The sequence below is a fragment of the Pecten maximus genome, chromosome 6, assembly GCF_902652985.1.
Source record: "Pecten maximus chromosome 6, xPecMax1.1, whole genome shotgun sequence".
NCBI classification, from domain to species: domain Eukaryota; kingdom Metazoa; phylum Mollusca; class Bivalvia; order Pectinida; family Pectinidae; genus Pecten; species Pecten maximus.
Window position 1 is genome coordinate 1,547,987 of NC_047020.1, and position 21,568 is coordinate 1,569,554.

General features: G+C 40.4%; 1 protein-coding gene across 1 annotated transcript in view; it reads right to left on the bottom strand.

Moving 5' to 3' along the window:
- Positions 1-6,598: 6,598 nt before the first annotated feature.
- Positions 6,599-21,568, bottom strand: part of LOC117328691 (la-related protein 1B-like) — a 44,894-nt gene continuing 29,924 nt past the window's right edge. The window contains exons 6-20 of the mRNA XM_033886177.1: positions 20,372-20,545; positions 18,608-18,758; positions 17,998-18,142; positions 17,222-17,405; positions 16,549-16,748; positions 16,000-16,115; positions 15,612-15,816; positions 15,147-15,276; positions 13,942-14,126; positions 13,449-13,570; positions 12,710-12,861; positions 11,419-11,563; positions 9,781-9,890; positions 9,471-9,595; positions 6,599-8,238 (exon numbers count right to left, since the gene is read on the bottom strand). Coding sequence (XP_033742068.1) covers positions 7,951-8,238; positions 9,471-9,595; positions 9,781-9,890; positions 11,419-11,563; positions 12,710-12,861; positions 13,449-13,570; positions 13,942-14,126; positions 15,147-15,276; positions 15,612-15,816; positions 16,000-16,115; positions 16,549-16,748; positions 17,222-17,405; positions 17,998-18,142; positions 18,608-18,758; positions 20,372-20,545 — 2,432 coding nt within the window. The 3' untranslated portion in view covers positions 6,599-7,950. The remainder of the gene's footprint in view (positions 8,239-9,470; positions 9,596-9,780; positions 9,891-11,418; positions 11,564-12,709; positions 12,862-13,448; positions 13,571-13,941; positions 14,127-15,146; positions 15,277-15,611; positions 15,817-15,999; positions 16,116-16,548; positions 16,749-17,221; positions 17,406-17,997; positions 18,143-18,607; positions 18,759-20,371; positions 20,546-21,568) is intronic.

The following is a 21,568-nucleotide window of genomic DNA, read 5'->3' on the forward strand; positions in this document are numbered from 1 at the left end:
CACAAGTCTGTAGCGAGAGGTCGCTAGTTCACACACGTCTATAGCGAGAGGTCACTAGTTCACACACGTCTGTAGTGAGAGGTCACTAGTTCATACACGTCTGTAGTGAGAGGTCACTAGTTCACACGTCTGTAGTGAGAGGTCTAGTTCACACACGTCTGTAGCGAGAGGTCACTAGTTCACACACGTCTGTAGTGAGATGTCACTAGTTCAAACACGTCTGTAGCAAGAGGTCACTAGTTCACACACGTCTGTAGTGAGAGGTCACTAGTTCACACACGTCTGTAGCGAGAGGTCACTAGTTCACACACGTCTGTAGTGAGGTCACTAGTTCACACGTCTGTAGTGAGAGGTCACTAGTTCACACACGTCTGTAGTGAGAGGTCACTAGTTCATACACGTCTGTAGTGAGAGGTCACTAGTTCACACGTCTGTAGTGAGAGGTCTAGTTCACACACGTCTGTAGCGAGAGGTCACTAGTTCACACACGTCTGTAGTGAGATGTCACTAGTTCAAACACGTCTGTAGCAAGAGGTCACTAGTTCACACACGTCTGTAGTGAGAGGTCACTAGTTCACACACGTCTGTAGCGAGAGGTCACTAGTTCACACACGTCTGTAGTGAGGTCACTAGTTCACACACGTCTGTAGTGAGAGGTCACTAGTTCACACACGTCTGTAGTGAGAGGTCACTAGTTCACACGTCTGTAGCGAGAGGTCACTAGTTCACACAAGTCTGTATTGAGTGGTCACTAGTTCACACACGTCTGTAGTGAGATGTCACTAGTTCACACACGTCTGTAGTGAGAGGTCACTAGTTCACACACGTCTGTAGTGAGAGGTCACTAGTTCACACACGTCTGTAGTGAGAGGTCACTAGTTCACACACGTCTGTAGTGAGAAGTCACTAGTTCACACACGTCTGTATTGAGTGGTCACTAGTTCACACACGTCTGTAGCGAGAAGTCACTAGTTCACACACGTCTGTATTGAGATGTCACTAGTTCACACACGTCTGTAGTGAGAGGTCACTAGTTCACACACGTCTGTAGTGAGAGGTCACTAGTTCACACACGTCTGTATTGAGTGGTCACTAGTTCATACACGTCTGTAGCGAGAAGTCACTAGTTCACACGTCTGTAGCGAGAGGTCACTAGTTCACATGAGTCTGTAGTGAGAGGTCACTAGTTCACACACGTCTGTATTGAGTGGTCACTAGTTCACACGTCTGTAGCGAGAGGTCACTAGTTCACACACGTCTGTAGCGAGAGGTCACTAGTTCATACACGTCTGTAGCGAGAAGTCACTAGTTCACACACGTCTGTAGCGAGAAGTCACTAGTTCACACACGTCTGTAGCGAGAAGTCACTAGTTCATACACGTCTGTAGTGAGAGGTCGCTAGTTCACAAGTCTGTTGTGAGAGGCCGCTAGTTCACACACATCTGTAGCGAGAAGTCACTAGTTCACACAAGTCTGTAGTGAGAGGTCACTAGTTCACACACGTCTGTAGTGAGAGGTCGCTAGTCCACAAGTCTATAGTGAGAGGTCACTAGTTCACACGTCTGTAGCGAGAGGTCACTAGTTCACACACGTCTGTAGTGAGAGGTCACTAGTTCACACGTCTGTTGTGAGAGGTCACTAGTTCACACAAGTCTGTAGCGAGAGGTCACTAGTTCACACGTCTGTAGTGAGAGGTCACTAGTTCACACGTCTGTTGTGAGAGGTCACTAGTTCACACGTCTGTAGTGAGAGGTCACTAGTTCACACGTTTGTTGTGAGAGGTCACTAGTTCACACAAGTCTGTAGCGAGAGGTCACTAGTTCACACACGTCTGTTGTGAGAGGCCGCTAGTTCACACACGTCTGTTGTGAGAGGTCACTAGTTCACACAAGTCTGTAGCGAGAGGTCACTAGTTCACACACGTCTGTAGTGAGAGGTCACTAGTTCACACACGTCTGTAGTGAGAGGTCACTAGTTCACACAAGTCTGTAGTGAGAGGGTCACTAGTTCACACACGTCTGTAGCGAGAGGTCACTAGTTCACACACGTCTGTAATCTGTAGCGAGAGGTGACTAGTTCACACAAGTCTTTAGCGAGAGGTCACTAGTTCACACAAGTCTGTAGTGAGAGGTCGCTAGTTCACACACGTCTATAGCGAGAGGTCACTAGTTCACACACGTCTGTAGTGAGAGGTCACTAGTTCACACACGTCTATAGCGAGAGGTCGCTAGTTCACACACGTCTGTAGCGAGAGGTCACTAGTTCACACAAGTCTGTAGTGAGAGGTCGCTAGTTCACACACGTCTATAGCGAGAGGTCACTAGTTCACACACGTCTGTAGTGAGAGGTCACTAGTTCACACACGTCTGTAGTAAGAGGTCACTAGTTCACACGTCTGTAGTGAGAGGTCACTAGTTCACACGTCTGTAGTGAGAGGTCGCTAGTTCACAAGTCTGTAGCGAGAGGTCACTAGTTCACACACGTCTGTATTGAGAGGTCACTAGTTCACACACGTCTGTAGTGAGAGGTCACTAGTTCACACGTCTGTATTGAGAGGTCGCTAGTCCACAAGTCTCTAGCTACGTTTATAAAACATTGGATCATCTTTGCCCAATAATGCTCCAGACCAATTTTAAAGGAAATGTTGACAAACGACAGACGCTGCACCATGCCATAAGCTCACCTGCCCAAGTAATAAAAACAAACACTCGCTTTATGTACAATTGTTTAATTATAGTATCTACTATCTAGGAAATTAAAGTAATAACAAAGCAATTTTTTTTTTCTGTTTTCATACAACCCATCAAATCCTTGTTAACATGACCAAAAAAAAGTGATTTTGATAAAGATGGAAAATCTATGTCCACTAACGATGACCAATGTTGGTCGAAGCACCATGAGAATCGAGTGATGGCCTCCCCCCAGTAGATGAATGTGAGGCAGAGGGCCCAGTTGGATTCCCGACCCTCACTGTCATGCCAAATGAGAAGCAAAAATGTGTCAAAAGAATTGCCAAAAAGACAATTTCACCAATACTTCACACCTGTCTGTTTTACATAACATCTCGGGTATTCAAGTCAAATACTGCATCACAGGGGAATGTCATACGAAGTGTGGAGACGAAATATGTTCACTGTAACACCCGATTGTTCTGTCATCAAGCTTCTTACCGAAACTGTACCTCCCTGATGCCTTGCCTTACTGAGGGCCCTGATCAGCCTCACACTCCTGATGGTGACCCTGGCTGTGTTACCCACAGACTTACTGAGGGCCCTGATCAGCCTCACACTCCTGATGGTGATCCTGGCTGTGTTACCCACAGACTTACTGAGGGCCCTGATCAGCCTCACACTCCTGATGGTGACCCTGGCTGTGTTACCCACAGACTTACTGAGGGCCCTGATCAGCCTCACACTCCTGATGGTGACCCTGGCTGTGTTACCTAGACTTACTGAGGGCCCTGATCAGCCTCACACTCCTGATGGTGACCCTGGCTGTGTTACCTAGACTTACTGAGGGCCCTGATCAGCCTCACACTCCTGATGGTGACCCTGGCTGTGTTACCTACAGACTTACTGAGGGCCCTGATCAGCCTCACACTCCTGATGGTGACCCTGGCTGTGTTACCCACAGACTTACTGAGGGCCCTGATCAGCCTCACACTCCTGATGGTGACCCTGGCTGTGTTACCCAGACTTACTGAGGGCCCTGATCAGCCTCACACTCCTGATGGTGACCCTGGCTGTGTTACCCACAGACTTACTGAGGGCCCTGATCAGCCTCACACTCCTGATGGTGACGCTGGCTGTGTTACCCCCAGACTTACTGAGGGCCCTGATCAGCCTCACACTCCTGATGGTGACCCTGGCTGTGTTACCCACAGACTTACTGAGGGCCCTGATCAGCCTCACATTCCTAATGGTGACCCTGGCTGTGTTACCCACAGACTTACTGAGGGCCCTGATCAGCCTCACACTCCTGATGGTGACCCTGGCTGTGTTACCCAGACTTACTGAGGGCCCTGATCAGCCTCACACTCCTGATGGTGACCCTGGCTGTGTTAACCACAGACTTACTGAGGGCCCTGATCAGCCTCACACTCCTGATGGTGACCCTGGCTGTGTTACCCACAGACTTACTGAGGGCCCTGATCAGCCTCACACTCCTGATGGTGACCCTGGCTGTGTTACCCAGACTTACTGAGGGCCCTGATCAGCCTCACACTCCTGATGGTGACCCTGGCTGTGTTACCCACAGACTTACTGAGGGCCCTGATCAGCCTCACACTCCTGATGGTGACCCTGGCTGTGTTACCTACAGACTTACTGAGGGCCCTGATCAGCCTCACACTCCTGATGGTGACCCTGGCTGTGTTACCTAGACTTACTGAGGGCCCTGATCAGCCTCACACTCCTGATGGTGACCCTGGCTGTGTTACCCACAGACTTACTTAGGGCCCTGATCAGCCTCACACTCCTGATGGTGACGCTGGCTGTGTTACCCACAGACTTACTACCCAGTGGTCTGGGCCGACTGACTTGATGATCGGGGTCTGGGCCGACTGACTTGATGATCGGGGTACTATATATATAAAACAGACAGGTTTGAGATATAAAAGAGTAGCGAAAGATGAATTATAAATTATAAATTGTCACTAATCAGACTATATACAGACATTAAGACTTGAATTGATCCTCCAATCTATTGTTTTTCCTGAATAATCACATTGTTTAAATGATGATGTTTCACAAATAATATATAAAAATTATAACTTTTAAGATTCACACACTCATTTAAATAGCTTATTTAAGATAGCAAACTCCGTATTTAACATAATTAATAATATAATAGAGTACATATGTACTCAAATGTTTTCTTTTTTTTTTAATCATTTTATATATTTGAAAAAAAATGCTGTTGACATCAAAATCAAGCACATTCAAATATTGTTATACTTTCGGTAATATTTCACACAAATAGCATTTGTTTCTGTTAATAGAAGAGAAACAAAATTATGTTGCAACGGACAACAGTTTATATGAACGAAATAGGTACGAGATCAAACTGATCACAAAAAAATTGATTATTTTAAATGTTTCAGTTATGGGAGATAATTTTGGGAGAAAGGAGAAAACTGAGGAGACTGGAAATTTGGCATATAAATGCATGATATCACAAGACACCTTCAAATGTTAATAAGGTTCAAAGGTCAAGAAAGCAATTTGCAAATTCAGGTTGAAAGGTAAAGCAAACATGATTACTAAATTGAGGGTCAATGGTCAGACACACAGGGCTATTGGTAAGTAAATAGGGTGAAAACTTCAAGTGAACAACTTGTGCATAAAAGTATCTAACAGGTGTAAAAGTGTCCAAAATAACAGTACTACAGTTATAATGACTGGTTTTTAACAGACAGTTCTCTCTTTTCACTTCTGGTCAAAAAGAATCAAATTTACACAAGAATCTCTATTCTTTAAATAACTCTTTCTGGAGGTATAGAAGTGAAAGACCCAGACTGACTAGTGTCAATATAACTCTACACACGCGTAACTATGTGTATAGGTCACTCACATGACTACAGTCTCATTACCTAACAAAATATATGTGGTTTGATATGAACACAGTGTATGGTACATCAACAAATGTGGTGCCACATTTAGGTTTAAAATAATTCAAAATAACCCAGGTATCATTTTAAAATATCATGGAAGTCTGTTAAAGGTTTTTCAACAACTGTCAGTAATTTTCGCCAATAACTTATTGCATTCCTTAGGACAAAAGTGTGTGAACGTGGTTATCATAGTTTGGGCCAGTTGCATGGTTACCATAGTTGGGGCCAGTTGCATGGTTACCATAGTTTGGGCCAGTTGCATGGTTACCATAGTTCGGGCCAGTTGCACGGTTACCATAGTTTTGGGTCAACTGCATGGTTACCATAGTTTTGGGTCAACTGCATGGTTACCATAGTTTGGGCCAGTTGCATGGTTACCATAGTTTGGGCCAGTTGCATGGTTACCATAGTTTGGGCCAGTTGCACGGTTACCATAGTTTTGGGTCAACTGCATGGTTACCATAGTTTTGGGTCAACTGCATGGTTACCATAGTTTGGGCTAGTTGCATGGTTACCATAGTTTGGGCCAGTTGCACGGTTACCATAGTTTTGGGTCAACTGCATGGTTACCATAGTTTTGGGTCAACTGCATGGTTACCATAGTTTGGGCCAGTTCATAGTTGCATGGTTACCATTGTTTTGGACCGACTGTCAGTTACTTGTCCTTGTATATATGTACTCCCTGTAACACACATCTGTACTGAATTCTGTCTTGTTACCATTAGGCTGGGTTAACTTGTTACCATTCGGCTGGGTTAACTTGAAATACATCAGGTATTAACCAACCATATGAATCGTTCGTCCAGGAAGGGTCAAATTGATGTGTTTAAATACAAGTTACAGCAGCTGAGCAGCACTATATTAGACTTGCTGGTCTCTAAGTACAGGGTTTCTTTTGCCTCTGTTTCAACTTAACTCAATATAAGGCAAAAACACATTTCAAAATTTCGCAGTGTCAATTCCAACAAAACATCTGAATAAACAACACAGATATCCTTACTTTTAAGCTGGAACACTTGATTGTAGAAACATAAAACCTGGATTAATTGTTGTTATGTTTAGCACTTGAATGCCCTAGAAAATCAAACACCAGAATCAGTACTAGTGTATACAAAAAGTTGTAAAATATCAGCAAATTCTTAACAATGAAGACTTAAAATAATTCCATCTGAAAAAATAGAAACTTCACAATCTGTAAAAACAGTAAAATATGTCTAAACAACAGATTTAATTATAATGTTAAGATCCAGAACCCATCAAGCTTTATCTAGTCTGAAAACAAATATTGCATATACACATATTTTTTTCAATCAACAAAATACAACAATTCATCTCTTCATAATTAATTTTTTTTAAAAAAAGAGAAAAATTAATTCCTAATTTAAACCTACATAAGTTATGTACCTGGTATTTGGTTGAAAGTTGCTTGAAAAATCAATGTAATTTTTTTTTCTGTTTTTCCATTTAACAGTAGTAAGAAATTGTATAAAGTGCTAAAAGATCTAGATTACAGAGTTCTACCTAAAGGCAGATAAAACCAGAATGATTTTTTACACATGCTAACTACAAATTAACTACTTGGTATGATTAATGTGGATATATATATATATATTTATTTATAGAAGACTTTATACAAATCTTAATGATACATGTATGTGCCAAATACCCAATTAATTAATGAGATAAATCACAGATTGTTTGTCAGTTGGGTTTGATACTGTGCCTCCGCATGTGATCGGAAACACTCATAGTATGTCCGTGACTGGAAACACCGAATAAAATGCCTATACCACCGGAGAAAAGTCCCTGCATTAGCTGTCATTTCTCAGGTCATGTGCCGCCTCATAGAGGTTTGAATTTACACAAAATCTGGGCGAGGTTCGAAACGGATCAGCGGGATGATGCATGCAGTCTCTAGTACAGTGAAATGTTGAGCATGGCTCGACTATATAGCAGAAACAAAACAGCTCTTTTTTTTCCCCATTTTAATTCAGCCATATCTGCATTGCTGCCATCAACTAGTGCCAACCTGTTAATGGGTGGACTCATTTGTCACACTTAGACAGCAAAGGAAGCCAATTGGTGTGGCCTCACAGCCTATAAAATCCAAAGAGTGTCCTTGGGACAAAAATCGGGAAACTCCAATATTAGATAATCCATCATCACATTGTCAGATATCCATCAAGGCAGTTATCTTTTTCTTGTTTAAAGTACCCAGAAAATGCAAGTTTTCAATCATTCTTTTTTCTGGATCCAAATTTTTAATACCAAGAATTATTTGGTATTGTTACTCAATAAAAAATCATGTTGAAAGTCACTTTAGTCCAGTTTTGTAGGTTTCATGCTTTTCCACTAGACACAGCATCTTTCACAACACTATCAACTTTTTGTGTCACTTGTTGTGATTGGCTGTTATCTGACGAACTATGCTTTGATGTCTGTGATTGGCTATTTGAGTCTGTTTTTGTACTATGTGAATGGCTGGATTCCCGAGATGTCTGTCGTGCGAGGCCATGCTTGACACCATGAGACTGGCCTTTGGACCCTTTAGAGCCAGATAAATGCCTTTCACGGGGGCCTGACATATGTCTCTGTCGTCCTCGAGCTCCTCTCTGCTCCTCCACGTTCTGGAAAATAGAATCAGTGAAATGTCCAATGTGTGATATTACTAACATAAATACAACCAATATATCAATGTTTATGTTAGAACACGGACATGTCAACGTAGTGTGTCTGACTATCCTTTGGGATTCCCGTTCTATCTTTAGAAACGTCACCAGTAAGCTTGACCTAAAGAGATACTATTTGAACATAAACAGTAAAACTCACTTGTGTCGAACATGCTTGAATCGAATTCATCCGAGTCGAATGTTTTGTTCAGTCCTGATTTCCCCCCTTCTCTATCTTAGTTAATTAAATGCGGATGAGTGTGACTGATCAGCCATAACGGTGTTACCAGAGCCTATTGTTAGTTTCTGACTGTCAGTCGAACATCATCCCTTTATTTAGACAGTGTACAGGTGAAGTAAACCGTTAAGGCGTAAATAACTTAGAATAAAATGTACACGTTTTAATCTACAAACCATAACATCATGGTTTTTTCACATTAACTGTTTTGATACACATGGCCGCTGAAAAATAGAAGGAAAAAATAAACGATAAATTACATATCATGCCTTAACAGGTACATTTAAAATACTTGTCTGCCATTGATTTATTTAAGAATCTACATGCAGCCGATAATCACTGATTATGCTTCAGTGGACACGACCTTTTGTACAAAATCAGTGAGGTTGATCAAATTTTCCGAACTGTTTATTGTTTCTTATTGTTTAATTGTAGAACAATATAGACGGATTTTAAGATAAATAATAGGAGCGCAATATAAACATATCATATACATTCTTATTCCATATGTATCATTTTCATAGAATATTATGTTGTAATGTGTACAGAGTCTGTATGACTATCGATGTGTAAATCACGTGTCTACGGCAAAAATAATTGTATACATGTACTTTGTTTTCATCTGTATCCGTGCATAACATTGCTTATAAAATAAGGAAATATTTCTTATCATGTAAATCTAATTTGTTAGTTATCATTTCTTTTAGACCATCTTATGGAGCATGTATTCAGCATACAGCCGATGATACTCGGGTCAGTAAAATGTCATTCTGTCTCTGTATACACACGAACACAGATAAGTCGAACCATCATATAAGACGAATATTTTGCTTGGTCCCGCCGACTTCGAATTATCCCATTATCTGTAGCTGGTTCCTCGCTTGTCAAATTCTCTTACGGTATGTCCTTTCTGTGGCAGTAAAAATCTGTTTGAATGTGACAAACAACTTACATCTATTTTGAAGTCCTCCAGACGTTTATATTTGGACAACCAGCCACGTAGCTTGGGGTCCACGTCAATATGTTTACGGGTGTATTTCAGGTAGGCCCAGAACTTCTCAAGTCCATACAGCTGACCTATAACGGGAACAGGGTACATCAATCATTCTGGTGCAATTTTAAAGTCTCGTTAAAGTCTTTTTAAAAAACCTACTACCTATAACAATCAAAAAAACCCTATTGCACATTACGAACAATCCAATTTAATTGATCATAATACCGACACTGAATTTGGTATCGATGGTGTTGGCCGACATACTCACCACTTTCATAGTCTCTGATGGTTTCCTCCTGGAAGTCCTGGAAAAGGTCGGGTTTAAAACGTTTCTCAAGGCCATAACTGAAGAACCGGAACAAACACTCCAAGCCATATCTGAAACATAGAACATACATGTAATTCTTTGTTCTTAATGTCATTTCTCTACACAGCCCGATTTTAATGAAATGTAAAATGCCTTGCAATACATCTTTTTAAAAATAAACTATATTTCCAATAACAATTTGTTTTCCCATTTGGAAAACATTGATCATTTGCATTAGAACTACTTTTAAGTCTAGTTAATTAAAGTAATAAAAAAGTTTTTTCGTGGAGTTTGTGACCAAAGTTTACATACATGAAATAGGCTATTTGTTTGACTTAATGCTTTGACAAGTAATGATTATTCCCTGAAATTCAAATTATTCATATCTAGTACAAAACAGAAAACACTTGTTAGCAATTACAGATATCTTATTACATTTCATACATAAAATTCAAATTATAGTATTTAATAGCGGGTGAAGATCTGAGATGTTTGACACTCCCTTCCCTTGGTAGTTGGTGTTTCTCAAGAGAGCTGACAATAGAAATCAATCAGTGTGTGCTGAGGTGGTTGTGTGCCTCAGCAAAGGGTTGGTAAAGTTTCTGCCTTCCATGTATAGCTAGGTATTCATGTAAACAAGGTGTTGGTAAAGTGCCTTCCATATATAGCTAGGTATTCATGTAAACAAGGGTTGGTAAAGTGCCTTCCATATATAGCTAGGTATTCATGTAAACAAGGGTTGGTAAAGTGCCTTCCATATATAGCTAGGTATTCATGTAAACAAGGGTTGGTAAAGTGCCTTCCATATATAGCTAGGTATTCATGTAAACAAGGGTTGGTAAAGTGCCTTCCATGTATAGCTAGGTATTCATGTAAACAAGGGTTGGTAAAGTGCCTTCCATGTATAGCTAGGTATTCATGTAAACAAGGGTTGGTAAAGTGCCTTCCATATATAGCTAGGTATTCATGTAAACAAGGGTTGGTAAAGTGCCTTCCATATATAGCTAGGTATTCATGTAAACAAGGTGTTGGTAAAGTGCCTTCCATATATAGCTAGGTATTCATGTAAACAAGGGTTGGTAAAGTGCCTGATGATGACCTGGTCACACGACTGATGATGACCCCATCGCCATGGCTGATGTTGACCCCATCATCATGGCTGATGATGACCCCATCATCATGGCTAATGATGACCCAATCGCCATGGCTGATGATGACCCCATCGCCATAGCTGATGATGACCCCATCACCATGGCTGATGTTGACCCAATCACCATGGCTGATGATGACCCCATCGCCATGGCTGATGATGACCCGATCACCCTGACTAATGACGACCCCATCACCATGGCTGATGATGACCTGATCACCATGACTGATGATGACCTGATCACCATGGCTGATGATGACCTGATCACCATGACTGATGATGACCTGATCACCCTGACTAATGATGACCCGATCACCCTGACTAATGATGACCCGATCACCCTGACTAATGATGACCCGATCACCCTGACTAATGATGACCCTATTACCATGGCTAATGATGACCTGATCACCATGGTAACCAGTTATTACAACAGTAACCGTAGTTACCTGTAGTCTGACTTGGCATCCTCGACAGCCAGAGCTTTGAATTCCTGGTACATTTTCTTGTTGAAATGTTGTCTCAAAAAGAAAGACCAAAACCGAAACAAGGTATTCATCTCTTGTGAAAGGCCAATACCAACTTTCTTGCGTTCTGAAATACACAAAACATCAACTGTAATGAATGCTTTAAACATGAATATTGTAGTCAAATAAATAGCCAGTACTAATACAGTATACCTAGGCAAACAGTATAATTATAATGATATGTAGTTGTATAACATCAGAAATCTGCCAGTTTTGCATTTAAATTTTACTATAACTTCAAATTGACCTTATTCCCACAACTGAGTAATATCTCCAGAGACACGAGCGATCATAATATTTCACCAGGTGATCCCTTGGTTGCTAGGGAAAAGGTAGGTAAAGACAGTCGACAACCAGCAATATGACGCTATAAAAATGGATAGTTTTCATGATGTCTTACAATTGTTGTGAATGGAGAATATTCCATCTCAACCATTGGACTTTTGGCAGACAAATTACAGCAATGTTTACTCTGACTGGAACTTGTTTATTTGAAAGTATGCGGGAAAAAAAAAAATCAAACATGATAAGTCACTTCCCTTTCATGCTTACTAACCAATCTCTTACACTTGGGTCGAAGTTTCCTGTCAGCGAGATAGATCCAAATGAGATTCTATTTATCTACATCTATGATAGTATTACAAATGAAACATTACCTCGAGACACTTGGTGGTATATATGACATTATGAAAGATGCGAGATAGATCCAAATGAGATTCTATTTATCTACATCTATGATAGTATTACAAATGAAACATTATCTCGAGACACTTGGTGGTATATATGACATTATGAAAGATGCGAGATAGATCCAAATGAGATTCTATTTATCTACATCTATTATAGTATTACAAATGAAACATTACCTCGAGACACTTGGTGGTATATATGACATTATGAAAGACATACCCTCATGACACTTGGTGGTATATATGACATTATGAATGACATACCCTCATGACACTTGGTGGTATGACACTATGAATGACATAGCCTCGAGACACTTGGTGGTATATATGACATTATGAATGACATACCCTCATGACACTTGGTGGTATATATGACATTATGAATGACATACCCTCGAGACACTTGGTGGTATATATGACATTATGAACGACATACCCTCAAGACACTTGGTGGTATATATGACATTATGAATGACATACCCTTGAGACACTTGGTGGTATATATGACATTATGAACGACATACCCTTGAGACACTTGGCATGGTATTTATGGTAAACATGCCAGACAAAGTTGTTCTCTTTCAGCAGTTCGTGTGATGGATGCTGGAAGTTGGGGAATGCATGAGTAGTTGAACTGTAGCTGCCATAACTCGTAGACAGTGCACTGTCTGTTGGACTGTAAACAAAACTCAACAAGTTAGTAGCTATAACATAACGATCACCAAGTCAATCACATACAAGACTCGGTTGATTCCATCATTCTTATACAAAACAGGGGACTGAGATTTAGTGAGACTGTGGGGAGACATTAAGTTGTGTGATGACCAGGGGACCGAGATTTAGTGAGACTGTGGGGAGACATTAAATTGTATGATGACCAGGGGCTGAGGTTTTTATCCAGTTAGGAGCATTACCTCTGAGACATTGAGTCAGGAGACATTACCTCCGAGACATTGAGTCAGGAGACATTACCTCTGAGACATTGAGTTGGGAGACATTACCTCTGAGACATTGAGTTGGGAGACATTGAGTTGGGAGACATTGAGTCGGGAGACATTGAGTCGGGAGACATTACCTCCGAGACATTGAGTTGAGAGACATTACTTCTGAGACATTACCTCTGAGACATTGAGTTGGGAGACATTACCTCTGAGACATTGAGTTGGGAGACATTACCTCCGAGACATTGAGTTGGGAGACAGTACCTCCGAGACATTGAGTTGGGAGACATTACCTCCGAGACATTGAGTTGGGAGACATTACCTCTGAGACATTGAGTTGTTGTGTGATCGTGACGGTCTATGCTCGGTGGCATCCATTACCCATCCAACGTGACTCTCCACAGGTGGATTACTCGAATGTTTTGTCTTCCACTTGCGTGGTGTCTGTCAAATATGTTCATCAGGATCATATAAATGCTACATAATCTGATAATAGACAACATCTACATATTAATTACAATTTAGAAGTAGAACTTTTCATTTTGCCTTACAAGGTCTACTTACAGTGCCTACCGACTACTACTAGCTATTAAGGTCTTAACAAGTACCTGAAGTTTGATCCAAAAAGCTCGAGGAATATTGTCGCTAGAGCACCATCAAATTTTGGTGTTACGTACAGAGAATAACTTTTTGCTAGTAGAAGACCAAACTTAAATCAAATACATCGGTCAACTACAGTAATTATGTTTCCTTATATATTATTTATATCTAATACCCCTTGATTTACTGGTGTTAATGCCCTGGTCTCCCCATACCTGTGGATCTGGAGGTCGTGTAGAGTCCTTCATGACAGGGTAGAAACGTGGGGCGGTGTCCTCTTTCCGACTGCGAGGTGTACGACTACCTGTGCCGGGTGTGTTAGGGACATACGCTGGCAGTGAGCGGGCGATGTCAGGGTGACTAGGTTGAGCAGCTGGTGGTAGTTGTACCTTTTTAGATTCTGTAACACATTTATGACATAAAAAATTAAAATACATGTCTGTAAACAACATTGGGATGTAGTTGTGACGTAACTTGGAAATCAAAAGAGTTCCCAGAACTGTGGAAAACACTGGCTGATGTTTTACCATGTCGTGATGTCAATAAGTAACTTTGACATCAAAAGAGTATCCAGAACTGTGGACAACACTGGCTGATGTTAAAGTATCTTGTGATGTCAACAGATAACTTTGACATCAATAGAGTATCCAGAACACTGGCTGATGTTTTACCATAACAAAATTTGTTTTAACAAAATATATTTGTTCAGATATGTAGTAAGGGGAGGTAACTTACCTGACTGAAGAGAGACTGAAGGAGGAGTTGGTGAAGAGTTTATTTGGATGGTAAGGGGAGGTAACTTACCTGACTGAAGAGAGACTGAAGGAGGAGGTGGTGAAGAGTTTATTTGGATGGTAAGGGGAGGTAATTTACCTGACTGAAGTGAGACTGGGGGAGGAGGTGGTGAAGAGTTTATTTGATGGTAAGGGGAGGTAACTTACCTGACTGAAGAGAGACTGGGGGAGGAGGTGGTGAAGAGTTTATTGGATGGTCGGGGAGGTAACTTACCTGATTGAAGAGAGAGACTAAATGAGGAGTTGGCGAAGAGTTTATTTGGATGTTAAGGGGAGGTAACTTACCTGACTGAAGAGAGACTGGGGGAGGAGGTGGTGAAGAGTTTATTGGATGGTCGGGGAGGTAACTTACCTGACTGAGGAGAGACTGGGGGAGGAGGTGGTGAAGAGTTTATTTGGATGTTAAGAGGAGGTAACTTACCTGACTGAAGAGAGACTGGGGGAGGAGGTGGTGAAGAGTTTATTGGATGGTCGGGGAGGTAACTTACCTGACTGAAGAGAGACTGGGGGAGGAGGTGGTGAAGAGTTTATTTGGATGGTAAGGGGAGGTAACTTACCTGACTGAAGAGAGACTGGGGGAGGAGGTGGTGAAGAGTTTATTTGGATGGTAAGGGGAGGTAACTTACCTGACTGAAGAGAGACTGGGGGAGGAGGTGGCGGAGGGGTTTGTTTGGACGTCGTCACATGTGATGGTGTCATACTGTCAAACTCCTCTTTACTTATCATGGTCACAGTCTTGAAGCTTTTGAAGTCATCCTGTAAGACATAATACAAAATATGAAAACCACTTTCACTGTACAATATGTAGAGGATAATCAATGTTTCCCACTGAACATATAGATATATTTTCAAAGAGTATGACTGTAGATTTGTACAGAAATCTATGAATATCATAACTAATGGTAATCACTTTTACCAGAGAAATGGTAAAAAATGTAATAATTAAGTTTATTTACTACATCACACCGTTACTTTGGTAGAGAAAAGTTAAAATGTATCAACAATCGGTAGAGACAAGTTCAAATGTCTCAACAATTGGTAGAGAAAAGTTCAGATATCCCAACAATCACTCTGAATCCCGTTTGACGTACCTCCATATCAATAAGGTCCTTCTCGTAATAGTAGAGGCCATCGTTGATCACTTTGGTCATCTCACAAGTGATCTTAGAGCGAGGTGTGTAGTCACCTGTCCGGTCCCCCTGTGGATGACGCCGTAGGGACGGTGGGGTCTGAGTCACTATCAGAATCTTGTTGACTTCACTGTCAGAGATCTCGTAATCAGACTCGTCATCCGACCTGGATATATTTACAATGATTGTATTATCGGCTGAAACTAATATCAAACAACATAATTTCCCCTTCATATGATATATAAATCATTCAAAATCAGAAAATAAACAACTTATGTAATTTCCTCTGGTACCTTAAGTACGAGATTAATACCCTAATTCACTGTTCCCCTCCCAGATCTTTACTAACCAGTCTGTAAAGTTGTTGCGCCTAGGTCCAATGTTGAGTTCCTCCATTTCTTCATCAAACATGAAGTCAAGTTCCTCTTTCTCCTCTTTGTCCACAGAGACATCAACCTCGGCCTTCTGTAAAAAGTCATTCAAGGTCAGATCTTGGACAACTTCATCAGAGAACAGTGAGATTACGACTTAAATGATTGAAGATGATCAATGTTGGGCAAGCGTGAGTAAAGCTAATCTTTACTTTGAAAGGGAATGTTTTTATGAGGTTTTGCAGTAAGTAAGCATTAAAAGGTCAGCTTTATCAAAGTACATTTATGAAACGTTTGTGAATTGTGAAAATAGCAGGATAAGTGGTTTCCCAGCCAAAAGTGACCATATTGTAGCATTGCTAGATTGTCGAAATAACATGAAGCCATATCAGTGCCTAGAGTGGTTGGATTACAGCTGCTTTATTATCAATATAATCTGGGCATCCTTATCATCGATATAACGTGGGCATATTTATTATCCACTTCCATTTCCTTCCAGACCTTTGTAACTGTTACTGTCTACCAACCTTTTCTTCCGACTTTTTAGGTATTCTGATTTTGCGCTTGACCTCCCGCCAGTCACCCTGGAGTTGGGGGGCACTTGAGGACAGAAGTCCGGTACTGAGTCCTAGAGCCATGAAGCTGAATTCATCATCCTGCTCCGACTGGATGTTACTACTGTCATAGGTCTTATTGTGGTCCCCACCCTCATCATATTTAGTGGTACCTTTACAAACAGAAATAAAGACAACTCTCAGCAAACCAATAGTATGACAACTGCTTACTCTAACAGTTGTATGTTTAAAGGGTTTTATTGGCAATTTTTGAGAATAGAATACAATTCTGGAGAATATTTACATTGAAAAAACACTGAGAAAATTAGGGTCTGTTTTATAGTATTTGTAAAATTACAACCATTTTTGCTTCAAATATCTGGTAGAAGGCAATCTTAATAGTACAAACACTTTAGGGCTGTGAAGACGATATTCAATATTCATTTTCTTTACCTCTCACTTTTTTCTTACCTACCTCTCCATATGTTCTGGTAAACATTGGTACAGAGTTTGAGAAATATCCTTCCGTTACTATTCAAGAAATAGCGATAACAAGGATGTTTACCGATTGACAGACAGACCACAAACCATGGAGATGAAGGCGATTTAAATAGCCCACCATCTGATAATAAACATGGAAACCTACCACTTAAAATACTGGGTCCAGTGTAGGCCTGGCCGGGAACAAATTCTGGCACATCTGCATGTAGTGTTGAGGACACAGTAAGATCCAGTGGTTGGCCTTCTAGCGGCCATTTTTCTGGGTCCACACCACTACGCATCTTTGTAAAATCCTCTGATATCTCCACTGCTGTACTGCCAGAAACAGACTGAAACAGACAAATCCAGACGTCCTTTATGTGAAAGGATTAGCACCGAGTATTGGTTTAATATGAGAAGAAATTTGGCACTTTTTGCAATAAAGAAATATAGAATGTAATTGTTCTGTAACATCAAAATTATCAGAAACAAACAATAAAGAAACACATCAACATCTGGACCAAGTGGCTAATGTGGAATCGACATCACTTTTAGTCCAAGTATCAATTGTACCGTTAAGATATATGTACTTGCCTGGGGAATGCCAGATTTTATTGATATTAGATTTTAGTCCAAGTATCAATTGTACCCTTAAGATGTATGTACTTGTCTGGGGAATGCCAGATTTTATCTGTTATGTTGATCTGGGTTTGGGTTAGCAACATGATTTATTGTAAATATCTAATTAACAACTAGTGTGACAGAACTGTGTCATTTGACAAATATATTTCTGACAGACGAGTAATATAGATTTAACTGAATTAAAGCGTAATCACACATAGTAATCATATTTGATAGGAAATGTAAATTAACATATAATTTAGTTGCTCGTTCCTTACCTCCTATCTCCAGATACAGAGCAGTTATGTGCGCGACACTTACATCAATTATGACCTGAATATCTCGGGTCAGATTCTGGACGCGATGGAAACCGGCAATGAGGCTAATTGGGAGCCAGCCTTCTTTGGACATTCTTCGTCGCAGGAAGAAATCTTTCTGTAAGTTTTCTTCACTGAAGTAGTACTCACTGTAAAACAACATGTTATCGTCATAAAATACACGGCCAGTCGTACATTGTCAAGTATAGCAATAATACAGCAAGTCGTACATTGTCATTATAACAATTACATGTAATTATATGTCTCAATTTCTATATATCATTTAAATCAATTCAACATGTGAAATTTATTGTTGTAAATACCTTAAGATTTTTTAAGTCTTTTTTATTGCTACAATGTATTTCTCCAAATATAAAAAGTGAGAAATTCAGCTCAAACACAAGCTAATCGAAAAATTTAAACAATGTACAGTAAATTAACAGAAAAATTTAAACAATGTACAGTAAATTAACAGTGTCCAATTAACAGTCATCTGTAGAATATCCAAAATCTGAAATGTGTGTAAGTATACCCATGTTTACATGAAAGTATAATCCAGGTTTGATTATGACAGCACTTTGTAAGAATTTAAACTTTCTCCTTCACCTACTTACATCTGCTTTTTAATGAAATCCTTGAGAGTGCTGTCATCAACAAAGGGTGTGTTGAAGTACACAGTGCCAAAACCTCCAGTAGGGGTAACAACACTCGGCTGGGGCTGATCTTGATAGTACTGCTCGTCATAGAAGTATTTAAAATCCTGGCCTGTTAATAGATCAAAAGAGAAAATAATGTTAGCTAACTTAGATGTATCTAAAATCCTGTATCATTGTAGGTTTGTGTCAGTGACAGAAAGTGTTACAACTAATTATATGTAGAAATAACTAAAATATTAAATGTTTTTATTATGTCTTGTGGTGGACCACACAAGTGTGGTGTTACTATTACCTGTATATGTATCACTCCCTCACCCCATCTATTACCTGTGTATATGTATCACTCCCTCACCCCATCTATTACCTGTGTATATGTATCACTCCCTCACCCCATCTATTACCTGTATATATGTATCACTCCCTCACCCCATCTATTACCTGTGTATATGTATCACTCCCTCACCCCATCTATTACCTGTGTATGTATCACTCCCTCACCCCATCTATTACCTGTATATGTATCACTCCCTCACCCCATCTATTACCTGTATATATGTATCACTCCCTCACCCCATCTATTACCTGTGTATATGTATCACTCCCTCAGTCCATCTATTACCTGTGTATGTATCACTCCCTCACCCCATCTATTACCTGTATATATGTATCACTCCCTCACCCCATCTATTACCTGTATATATGTATCACTCCCTCACCCCATCTATTACCTGTATATATGTATCACTCCCTCATCCCATCTATTACCTGTATATATGTATCACTCCCTCATCCCATCTATTACCTGTATATGTATCACTCCCTCATCCCATCTATTACCTGTATATGTATCACTCCCTCACCCCATCTATTACCTGTATATATGTATCACTCCCTCACCCCATCTATTACCTGTATATGTATCACTCCCTCACCCCATCTATTACCTGTGTATATGTATCACTCCCTCACCCCATCTATTACCTGTGTATATGTATCACTCCCTCAGCCCATCTATTACCTGTTTATATGTATCACTCCCTCACCCCATCTATTACCTGTATATATGTATCACTCCCTCAGTCCATCTATTACCTGTATATGTATCACTCCCTCACCCCATCTATTACCTGTATATGTATCACTCCCTCAGCCCATCTATTACCTGTGTATATGTATCACTCCCTCACCCCATCTATTACCTGTATATATGTATCACTCCCTCACCCCATCTATTACCTGTATATGTATCACTCCCTCACCCCATCTATTACCTGTATATATGTATCACTCCCTCACCCCATCTATTACCTGTATATGTATCACTCCCTCACCCCATCTATTACCTGTGTATATGTATCACTCCCTCAGTCCATCTATTACCTGTATATGTATCACTCCCTCACCCCATCTATTACCTGTATATGTATCACTCCCTCACCCCATCTATTACCTGTATATGTATCACTCCCTCTCCCCATCTATTACCTGTATATGTATCACTCCCTCACCCCATCTATTACCTGTATATATGTATCACTCCCTCACCCCATCTATTACCTGTGTATATGTATCACTCCCTCAGTCCATCCATTACCTGTATATGTATCACTCCCTCACCCCATCTATTACCTGTGTATGTATCACTCCCTCACCCCATCTATTACCTGTGTATATGTATCACTCCCTCACCCCATCTATTACCTGTATATGTATCACTTTTACCTGTGAAGTTTTCTACGTTAGAATCCACTCCTCTACTCCTTCCCCCTCCACGGCCCCTTCCTCTGCCCCGTCCACCTCGTCCACCCCTTCTGTTGAAGTTTCCGTAGCCCCCTCGGGTGTCACGTGGACTCAGGGGTCTCATGTCATCCCGCCAGTTTTTGGAATGATCAGCTCCTGAAATACAACAGATACTGATTGAAGACAAAATACTCACGTACCCATATAGTTAAGGTTTTTCTGTCACATATGTAATGCAAAGATCACACATATAACCCATTACATTTTACATGTCTTAGCAGTTTTCTGGTGACGACTGTCGCAAGCTTTCAATGGAGTTTGCCAAAAAAGTCTTACTTTGCATTCTTCATTTGACAAGTTCAAGTTCAAACTAGCCAAAATAGGGTCAGTCATAGTCCAAAACTAGGACTACCTACCAAATTATTGTTTTTATTGAAAAGAATGTTTGAACTATCCATCGATTTGAACTGACCAGAGGTTAACTATATCTGGACTAATGCTATTCATTAAACTCACAATGAAATTTGTATCAATTTTTTCCCATTCATTCTATCTATACATCAAACTACGGGTATAATAAATTAAATTTCCAGGTTCTTTAAGTTCGTCATAAACGAGTTAAATTGTAACACCTTGACATGACAGCTATTCCATTGGTTACTAATAGTGTAGTCTTGTAGAGTTCATGACCCTACTAGTTCATGTTTCACAAATTTAAAGTCATCACTAGATCATCTTTCGTGAAATCCTGTATTCTAAATGTGAAAGTGCACTGGCAGCCAGTTTTGCGGGATGAGAACTCCAAGTTTGGTAAGTTTTGCGGGATGAGTATTCCAGGTTTGGTAAGTTTTGCGGGATGAGAACTCCAAGTTTGGTAAGTTTTACAGGATGAGAATCAAAGTTTGGTACGTTTTGCGGGATGAGAACTCCAAGTTTGGTAAGTTTTGCGGGATGAGAACTCCAAGTTTGGTAAGTTTTGCGGGATGAGAATTCCAGGTTTGGTAAGTTTTGCGGGATGAGAACTCCAGGTTTGGTAAGTTTTGCGGGATGAGAACTCCAAGTTTGGTAAGTTTTACAGGATGAGAATCAAAGTTTGGTAAGTTTTGCGGGATGAGAACTCCAGGTTTGGTAAGTTTTACGGGATGAGAATTCCAAGTTTGGTAAGTTTTACGGGATGAG